The sequence below is a fragment of the Camellia sinensis genome, chromosome 5, assembly GCF_055761805.1.
Source record: "Camellia sinensis isolate YWXY chromosome 5, ASM5576180v1, whole genome shotgun sequence".
NCBI classification, from domain to species: domain Eukaryota; kingdom Viridiplantae; phylum Streptophyta; class Magnoliopsida; order Ericales; family Theaceae; genus Camellia; species Camellia sinensis.
The window spans coordinates 143178975-143189564 of record NC_138965.1 but is presented as its reverse complement, the minus strand read 5'-3'; the positions used below and the strand labels follow the sequence as shown (position 1 = coordinate 143189564).

The 10590-nt window shown below is 38.3% G+C and overlaps 2 protein-coding genes across 2 annotated transcripts; both read right to left on the bottom strand.

Annotated features, from left to right (window-relative positions):
- Positions 1-7907: 7907 nt before the first annotated feature.
- On the bottom strand, positions 7908-9838 carry LOC114304908 (uncharacterized). The gene is made up of 4 exons (XM_082872173.1): positions 9462-9838; positions 8397-9206; positions 8165-8237; positions 7908-8084 (listed from the first exon to the last, which is right to left on the bottom strand). The coding sequence occupies exons 1-4, from the start codon at positions 9836-9838 to the stop codon at positions 7908-7910; spliced, it is 1437 nt and encodes a 478-aa protein (XP_082728299.1).
- Positions 9839-9862: 24 nt separating this feature from the next.
- LOC145791744 (uncharacterized) lies at positions 9863-10534 on the bottom strand. The gene has a single exon (XM_082872172.1). The coding sequence runs from the start codon at positions 10532-10534 to the stop codon at positions 9863-9865; it is 672 nt and encodes a 223-aa protein (XP_082728298.1).
- Between the last annotated feature and the right edge of the window lie 56 nt (positions 10535-10590).

Sequence of the window (10590 nt, the reverse complement as noted above, 5' to 3'; positions counted from 1 at the left end):
GTTACAAAATTATATGCCTATCTCTATCAAATTAGATTGATGTAAACCCACAGTCGAACCAACCAGCTGAACATGCGAGAAAAGGTTTGTAGATGTGGTGGAATTCCTTCAAGTTTAACATATGTATACTCATATATATTAATTTAATTTAATAGTATCATATAAAAAAATTATATGATTATTTGGCTGGACAATAAACCGTCGCTAATTGTTTTGATTGTTGTTTGTTGCACATTTTTTTTTTGGTGATGGTTCTATTACGTCTTTGAAGTTTTTGAGTTTTGCACATTTTTTGAAAGGGTGATTCTATTTACACACCACTAATTCTTTCAGTATATATCTGTAATAACCCTCACCACTGCTTACCGATAAACCTTGATGACTGATAACTGAAATGATTATGACTGATAACTGAACTGATTATGACTGATAACTGAACTGATTATGACTGATAATTGAACTGATTAAAGTACTGAACTGACTGACTGAAAACTGGAACTGAATTGACTGAGTATGTACGTTTGAATTGCATTCTATCTGTTGATTGTTTATTTGATCTGTTCGTATTTTAGTGTTTAAACTGCTAATTGAAGGCCTTATCGGCGGCCGAATCCGGAATTGATTGATGTTTTATGATCCTCATAATTAATGTGAATTTATGGTATAATTATCTGAAAACTGATTAGATATGATTAAATTAGATCAAATGGTACCAAATTACATGAATTGGACTTATTTACAACCTTGCCCTTGAGTGGGCCACTACCTATACACCTTTGAGTTCATTACACTTGAATCAAAACGTTTTCCTCAGCCTTCTTCCTTGCCTTGCCGACCATAGAGAGAGAGAGAGACTAGAGGAGTGGATTTCATCTCAATTTTGCTTGTAAATTGCTTGGTAATTGAAGGAATTGGAACATAGGTTGCAAATTAAGCTTCCTCACCTTGTAACTAAAGCTCTAGGTAAGGAATTCAACCCCTCTTTGTTGTGTTTAAGCTTATTCATGCAAGATTCTTGAGCCTCTAGTGATTTAAGTCTAGAATTGGTTCATTGTTGTTGATTTGAAGCTCATTTCATGCATGCATATTTGTAATGTAGATGTTTGAGTTGTTTTCATGGCAAAAGGTTACATGCATGTTCATAATTATGTTTAAGTCCATGATTTCATCATGTTTTGAAAAGAATTGGCTCCTTAGAGCATCAAATTGGAGCTTCAAAATGATTTAAATTCATGCATGTTTGCATGTCCTCCATGTTCATGAAATTGAGTTTGAATTAAACACCCTTGGGCCTTGATTTCTCAAAATTGAGCTTTGAACCATGTCATTCTATATGTTTACAAGTGTTTTCTGGAAATTCAGCCCAAGAGGATCGGTTTTGATGCATTTGAACTTGGTTTTGAGCTTGGCGGTGCAATCTGGAATTTCCAGATTTTGCACTTTCGCTCAAGCGGGAAAAGTAGCGCTCGAGCGTGGAATCCGAGCATCCAGCATTTCTCTGCACTGTTTTACAGTCCGCTCGAGCGGTGGATTGGGCGCCCGAGCGGAGTCATGTGTCTCAAGCTCGAGCGGCGTCGAGCGGAGATTTCACCCATCCAGTACTTTTACAGTACGCTCGAGCGGAGTATTATATGCTCGAGCGTGTACCTTGTTGCATGACCGCTCGAGCGGGGAAACCTGCGCTCGAGCGGGACTCTGTTTTTCTGTAAATTCTGAAACTGCTTTTTGAGTACATCTTTGCATCCTCATCCCATTCTAGGCATTCCTAGGCCTAGTTTAAGACATCTTATTGAGGATATAGATGTAGAACACACCGAGGCATTAGGGGTTAAGTTATTATCTTTCCCAGCTGTGTAGCTTAGTGTGTTCAATCTGTTAACTGTGTAGGGTTGGCGACTGGGGAGACACACTCTAGCATACTGTAGCCCAGAACTCTGTGAGTAACGATTGTGTAAAGATATGTTCGAAATGATTATCTTCTGAACAACTGAACTGTACTGTTTTCTGAACTGATTACTGTTAACTGAATGAATGTATGTCCTATATTCTGAACTGTATTGTGGCATCCTTAGCACCTACTGTTTACTGTTACTATGACAGAAATCTCTGTCAGTTCCCTCGTTGGAACTACTACTGTTTACTGACTGATGGCCATCATTACTGCCCGGTTTTTTAAGACCTACTGTTTACTGTACTGTTATACTAATGGGTGTACCACATACGACTGTACTGACTGAACAACTGAAATACTGCTTAAATGAACTATTTTCATACTGTAAGGACATTCATTCTTAACCTCTTTACGCATTATGTTATTCACTGGGCTTTAGCTCATTGCTCATATATATATGTAGGTGTTCAGGCACCAGACCGCGGCTAGAGACGTCAGGGTTACTCCAGTTTTGTCAAGCCAACTACTGTGCCTCACTGCGAGGTTCCGAGCCTATTATGTCAAGGCTTAGGGGCGTTTTGCAATTCCCCCTTCTGTACCGTCTTACTGTTCTGTATAAACTGAATGTTTACTGTACTGTTATGCAGGGATTGAGTCCCTAGTTTGAATGATTGTAAATATTGTGCATACTGTTCTGTACTGTTTATGTATATATGTATGGAAGTCTTTTTGCATACAGACTGTCACAGCTCATTGGGCATTGTTTATTTACTGTATTGGCTTCTGCCAGGCCCTGTACTCTGTTTTACTGTACTACTGTTCTGCAGGCCTTCGGTAATCTTGGATTACTGGCTGGTTACGGTGCTAAACTCATAGGGCCGGGTTTGAGTCGTGACAATATCATTAACAGATTAAATTTATATTGAGTGCTACTATGAGCACCCTATAAATTATTTTGGACCTCTCAATTTTTAACTTTTTTTTTATTACAATAAACATCTTAAATAAAATTACTATAAAAGACATCATTAAATTTTAGGGTAAACTATCAATAGGTCCTAATAGTTGGACTTAATTTCCATCAAGTCCTATTAAAAATAAGTCTTGGTAAAATTGTCATTAAAAATAATTTTTTTATAACAATTTTTTATATATGTCGCTAAAAATTGATAATTAATTTTGTCATGATTTTTATAAATTGTCGCTAAAACTTACAATTAGTGACTTTTTTTATGACAATTTTTTCTCATAGAACCTATTAGACAATAAATCCACTTATTAGGACCTACACATAAGTACCCCTTAATTTTGGGACATCACATCTCACAATTAAACTTACAAACCCACTACATCATGAATTAGGCTTTATGAGAGCACCCACCTCTATCACCACCCATCCATCTTTCCCAAATCCCATCTTCAAAACGTACCCACCCTCAAAATCTAAAAAATCCTTTGACGGCAATATTCCGGCAGTAACAGTGGCAACCATTTGACTACCTACACTTCTTTGATAATGACAATAAGTGAAAGTTTTTCTGGTAACCACAACTCTATAAGATAAGAAGAGTACAAAAATAAAAATTTAGAGGAGGTTCATAACTTTGATGTTTTTTTAACTCAGAGGAGATTGGCCTTGTATGGCAAAAATAATAAAATATGTTCGTCATTTTTTCGAAACTAAACTCCTAAACATATAACCGAAATTCGAGAACACAGGGCCGAACATTGTTTATTTGTTCGAGAAGGCATTTCCAAACCAATACGTAATGTTCGGGAATGCAGGTCCGAACATGAAAATTTCTAAACACATTGAACAATCAAAATTGTTAACGCTTGCAAAAGTTTTCATTTTTTCAAGTTCGGGAATATAGGCCCGAACTTTACTTATTTGTTCAGGAAGGCATTCCCGAACAAATCCGAACAAATAAGTAATGTTCAGAAATGTAGGTTCGAACATAAAAATTTCTTAACACATTAAACGGTCAAAATTGTTAACTCTTGCAGAAGTTTTCATTTTTTCCAAGTTTGGAAATACATGCCCGAACATGAAATTTTCTTAACACATTGAATGGTTAAAATTTTTAACACTTGTAGAAGTTATTGGAAGTAGTCCAAATCCATTATCAGGTTGAAAAGTTATTCCTTCATTATGTAGCTTTGATAATATTGCTACGTAGTTCTCTGCTGAACTCACAATTTTATATTGGCGATGTTTGGGAACCGTGGCTTCAGGCTATTTTAACCTCAAATATAAAAAAAGCCTTTTAGGCGCATTAACCCATTGATTTTAAAAATTAAATAAAAAAAAACAGTGGCTGTCAACCTACACTGTCACCAACACAGTGTAGGATGAGGCTACCACTGTCATCCCCACAAGCAGTTAAATGACCATTTTGCCCCTGTAGATCAATTTTGGAAAAAATAAGGTTAAGGGCAAATTTATCATTTCAATCTCAAACATCATTTCAAACGGGAGCTTCTATTTACACACACCAAATCCCCTCTTTGCACATCCTTCTCACTACACACGCCAAAAAAATTAATTCCTAATTCTTTTACTCACTGCACACACATTTGATTCCACATCTACCCTCACACACACACACACACACCCCAGACCCTCAAACCCAGCTCTCCCGACGGTGCACACCCATTGAAGCTGCATCTCTCACATTGCTCTCCCAACGGTGCAAATACACCCATTGAAGCTGCGTTGCATCTCTCACATTGCTCTCCCAACGGTGCAAATAGCTCCCTGCTTCACACAGTTGGGGTAACTTTTTTCACCAATCTTTAATTTTTTCATTTGCCAAATAGCTCCCAACAGCTAGCATACCCCATGTTCTGTTGAAATTAATGATTATTTTTTCATTTGTAATGTAGAGTTTTGTATTAAACCATTTTCAAAACGAACAAGTCGTTCGGAACTGGTTTTCCGAAAGATAACAATTTGTTCGGATGTAGAAATATGAAAATAATCATTAATTTCAATAGTAGATTTCTGAAAAATTTTCATTGTTTCGATAGTCAACTTCCGAAAATTTTGAATTTGGACAACACTCAACTTCCGAAATTAAGTTTGTGTTTCGGTTTTCAACTTCCGAACAGAATATGTAGTTTCGGTTGTGAACTTCCAAATAGGTACAGGTTTTTTTTTTTCCCCCCCTTCTTTTGTATATTCTTGTTTGAAGGGAGCTTCTGTTTCCACATCCCCATTTTTTGTGGTCTTTACACACACTTAATAAAAAATATTTTTATTATAATTTTATTTTTAAGTGAAATTACTATTATAGACATTAAACACATTCGGAAGTTGAATGTCAAAAAAATAAAAAATAAAAATCCTAAACTCTACTTCCGAACAAGTTGTTTATTTTTGAAATGCTACTTCCGAACCAATTATTTATTTTTGGAATTCTACTTCTGAACCAATTATTTATTGAAAAAGATGTGTAAAGAGGGGAGTGAGTGTGTACAAATAGAAGCTCCCTTGTTTCAATTGTATAGTCATTAAACATATTATTTTTTGCAGATAATATGGATTCTGAATGTCAACAACGTGTCCCACCTACTGCTTCAAATAGACGAGGTCGTGAATTGGATTTAGACCATGAACGGGGACGAGGGCGTGGGCGAGGACGAGGTCAAGGTCGTGGTCGAGGTCGTGATCCAGTTTCGGTAGAATATGATATCCCCAGTGCCAGTCAAAGTCAGAGCCAAAGCCAAAGACGAGTTCAAGGTTATGATATGCCTGACATTGCTGTGGAGGATGCCTCTTTACCTGATTCTCTTCCTGTCCAGGAAGAGGACCTTACTCATGCTTTTCCAGGTGGACCGACTGATCCATCAATTCTGCGGAGTTTCAATAGTCATGTCGCTGCAGCTGTTTGGCACGGGGAGGTAAACATTCCTGAGTAAAAGTGAAATTCATTTGTATATGAAGTTTTTTTTTTTTTTTTTCTGTGTGTGTTGTATGGTAGTTTCTAATGAGATATTATTTGTGTTATAGGAACAAGGGCCCCTAAAGTGTCATAATCACTTTTCGAAGATCCTTGCATGGCCATGGTGGTCAGTAGACAACAACACCAGATTCAAAGCCATTATTAAGCAGTCTGGGCTGTCACAGTTAGCTTGATGCACTTATCGATTCGTTAACAAGCTTCTAATCTCCAGTTTTGTTGAGAGATGGCAACCTAAGACGAACACATTTCACATGACAGTTGGTGAGATGATCTTAACCCTGGATAATTTGGCACTATTCTTGGCCTTCCTATTGTAAGAAAATCAGTCAGCGTACCAGATATGACAGATCATCATGGAGTTACACTATTGGTTTATGGCTTGGAGATTACTGAACGTGTAGCACATGAAGAGTTTTCTACTGCTGGTGGCAATTCAGTCAGGCTTGAGTGGTTGCGAAGTCAGTTTGCTGGTGTCACAGATTCAGACCCCGAGGAGGCAATACAGTGCACTGCTAGAGCTTATTTGTTGTTTCTGTTGGGATGTACACTCTTCAGTGACAAGAGTGGCGGCAGGGTTCCTGTTGTTTACCTTGGCTTATTAATGGATTTGGGATCCATTCATACTTACGCCTGGAGTGCTGCTGCATTAGCATTTTTATACAGACAGTTGGGGTATGCTAGCCGATCCGGGGTTAAGCAGATGGGTGGTTATATGACTCTTTTAGAGGCGTGGATTTATGAGCACTTCTGAGCATTCCGACCTCACCAGAACATGGGCTACAATGAAGACATGCCACACGTGTACCATTGGGCATCTAGGAGAGAGACGGGTTCCTCCATTGATCATTTGAAATCTTTTTGAGCCGAGCTTGACAGTTTGGTAGCTACTGATGTAAGTTTACTCGTCCTGAGATAATTTTAACACTTTCCATTTATCTTACCCTTTATATACTTTAATTAAAAAACACTTTACATTTACAGGTTATTTGAGATCCATACCACAGCTGCAGAGACCGGCATCCATGTAACCTGGTTACGTTCTACCATGGATGCTTAAAGTTCTTAGACGTTGTCGAACCCTATCATCTAGATAGAGTTTTGAGGTAGTTTGGCAGGGTTCAAACCATCCCAGATTCACATCTAGCTCCCAGTCGTGGTGCTCGAGGCAACATATCTGCACGATATACAGTCATGCATAGATACTGGGATAGGATCTGGAAGGCTTGGGATAACCACGTGTTATCTGAGCAATGGAAGAGCACACCAGTTCGTCACCCTTAGGAATGTGTACCGGGTTACATGGATTGGTATAAGAATATCACGCACCTATATGTTGAGCACACTAATGAACCGCGTGTCCATGACCATCAGGATTTCAGCCAACATGCCGATGTAATATAATATCCTCTTTTATGCATTTGTAACTTACTTTTTATTTTCTGATATTTTCCCTAAAATATGATATTCTTTTCAAATGCAGCGTATTGCACATGCACTGCAGATTTCACATCCTATTATTGACGCTGGTTATAAGGAGGAGATTCGACATTCTCATCGACTTTACCAGGCTATCGAGAGTATGACACATGTCCTTCAAGGTCAACACATTGACGAAGCTGGACCTAGTTATACTAGAGGTCGCTTTCCATCTCCGACATTGACATACAATTGTAGGCCTAGGCGTAGGCATATAGCTGATTCGTGACATGTTATTTGTTAGTTGATGAATTTTTTGTGGTGTTTTTTGTAAGATGATATTGTTGTAATGGTAACAATGGTTAATATTTTCTTATTAGAATGGAATGGCAACAATGGTTGATACCATTGAAAATGACATTTTATTATTAAAATGAAATGGTACCAATGGTCGTTGATTTTGTAAATGATATTTTCTTATTACAATGGAATGGTAATAATTCTTCAAACCTTTATTACAATGGAATGGTAACAATGGTCGATAACATTCAATCCATGTCACAGAACACATCAACATCAAAAACACATCCATTAATTTCTTCCATAATTCTAACATTGTCAAATGCATACATGTGTCATGCGACATCAACAACATCAAATGTCTCTCGAGTAGCTACATTATCATGAATAATGTCCTTGAAATGTTGAATGCGACGCACATATGCATCATCCCAGTTGACAGCGCAAGGGTGACGGTATTTTCGCCAATTAGTGGCTATAGGAGGAACTGGATGGCTTGGCTGCAACAAAACCTGCACCAAATATCAATTGAGTTAGTGGTCATACCTCATAACTTCTTCTACATGCACAAATTTATAAGTTTCTGTTATACCTGGATGAAATGATTTCCGTTGACAAACCCAATGGCAATCTCACGTCTATCAAGTTGAGGTACTGGTACTGTTCTAAGAGGTAAAAATGTGAGACATTGCTATAATGACAAATGGTATAACACAAGATTATAGCATGATGCAACAAGATGCCCCATGTCTGGCATAGTCATCCAATGTAAGTATCCAGGACCGTCTTCAAAGTATGACAATATGCTTGTCAATTCTTCAAACCTTTCGTAGAACCCATAAAGTGTAATGTATTCATCTTTGTGTGTGTGCAGCTTACCCAACAGGTCACGCCTAACCTGAGCCCAATCATCTTTTGTATGACCAATTGAAGCAGCTATAGCCTTGAAACCACAATTCCCATCTGCAGCTACATCCTTGACAAACGTAATGTATGGTTTCAACCCAGAAGGGAAAGCATCAACATATGCACCAGGTTTCATTGTTCTAGTAATGTATACCTTCCCTTTTGCATTCACCTTTTCCTTTCCCTTAACAGGTCGCTTCTTCTTGGTTTCCAGAGTAGAAGCTAATGTAGTGATTTGAGTGTCCCTAGGTGAGAAGGAATCATGTCCAGATTGCACCAACTCAAATGCACACAGGTCACGACAGGTAGAAACATTGATCTTCTTATGATCCCGAGGACGTATTTTGGGCTTCATCTTCGGCTCAACAAGAAAAGTGTTTCCTGGATATACAATCTCTTTCAACTTCTTCAAAAGCTCCAACCGCATGGTTCTATTACTTTCATTAAACTTGTTCACGAACAACTCTACTTCTCCATGACAACTCACTTCCGTTTCCTCTTCTTTCTTGCATATGGAGATATGAAGTTGCCTCCACTGTGAGTGTATGGTAGCAAGTATAGGACGATCTTGTCTGATGTAGTCAGCAATCTCATGGGCACAAGGTAAACCATGAGTGTGGCGAAGGACGCATCCACAAGCTTCAACATCAATAGGAATGGAATTGGCTCTCTTACTCTGTACAAGCACATACTCCAATGCAGAGATAGACACATTACCCCGTAGCTCCCTGAACTAAGAAGGTTTAAATTGATGTTGCACAACAATTAGACTTTTCTCAAATGAAGCCTTGATATCAGTGTGTTGCAACTCAAGCAGACTGTGTATTTTCTCAAATGATGCCTGAAATGAGACTTGACATGAACCCAATTGTCTTTTAAGTTTTGCATGTGCACTCTCAGCCCTGTTCAATTCAATGTAAGTCAAATTAAAATCAAGTGTGCATGGCACTTATTAATAACATATTGAACAAAAGTAATCTTACCGGTTCGTTGTAACATTGCCACAATGTATACACGTGTCTGTCCATGCCGCCACAAATTTCTCCTTGTAAGGAACCAACCAAGTATCCATGACGTATTTGACTGCATCAGGATAACTACTGAATTCCTTAAGTAATGATTTAAGACGCTCATCGTATTGAATTTCAGAAGATGAATACACTAAAGAGTTCCACTCATGGTTGAACTTCTCCCATTTCTGCCGTGTCTCAAACATTTTCTTACATTTGGTCAATACATTCTTACTGATATGCCAACGATATAATAAATGTCTGCCACTCAGGAATATCTTTTGTATGGCATTCATCAAGGCTAGCTCTCTGTCAGTAACAATAATTGTTGGCACAACAAAACCATCCATGACATCACGCAATGTAGCTAATACTCACGCATAGTTATCGACCCTCTCATACTGTAAGTATGTGAAAGCTACAGAGAAAGTCATTTTAGTTGATGTCACTCCCACAATTTCAAGAAGAAGAAGACGATATATGTTGGTTTTATATGTGCAATCCATAATTAATATACATGGGAAAGACCGAAATAAGTCCAAACTGGTAGGATGTGCCCAAAACAAGTCTGTCACAGTCATCGTGAACTCTTCAGACCGATGGCGCTCAATGTAATTATACTTGGCCAATTCACCCAATAAGTGTTGCATCTGTGATCTTCCAGCTCTCTGTACCACCCTGTTTCGATGGCATACATTGTAAATAGTTTTAAGTGTGCTTACATTGAGGGCATTTCGCTGTTTCAAGGTTACTAGGATTTCTTTTGGCCGAACCATGCTCTTTGACATATCCATTAACAATGCTTTCTCATCCTTTGATAGCCTCTCCGCATATGAATGTCCCTCAAGGTGCTCCGCAGGTGGATGGTTATGCAATCCGCATACTACGGTCAATGTCCATTCATCATGTGTGGTAAACCTGTGAGCCCTTATATCAAAAGGACAACCACACTTCTTCGTACCAGTTATTCTTGATGTATTGTTGCCATCATGTTTTAACTTCTTTGTCGCTCTACATTGGCCACTCCTCTCACAAGCAAGATACATCGTGGGACTTTTTTTCCCTCCACCATAGTCTGATGTTTTGATTACAATGACCAAAC

Coding starts and splice junctions, on each gene's coding strand:
- LOC145791744 (XM_082872172.1), bottom strand. CDS start 10,534: ATGTATCTTGCTTGTGAGAGGAGTGGCCAATGTAGAGCGACAAAGAAG.
- LOC114304908 (XM_082872173.1), bottom strand. CDS start 9,838: ATGGATGGTTTTGTTGTGCCAACAATTATTGTTACTGACAGAGAGCTA. Junction 8,238..8,396: donor CTTTATGGGTTCTACGAAAG/GTTTGAAGAATT, acceptor TTTACCTCTTAG/AACAGTACCAGTACCTCAAC. Junction 8,085..8,164: donor ACGGAAATCATTTCATCCAG/GTATAACAGAAA, acceptor TATTTGGTGCAG/GTTTTGTTGCAGCCAAGCCA.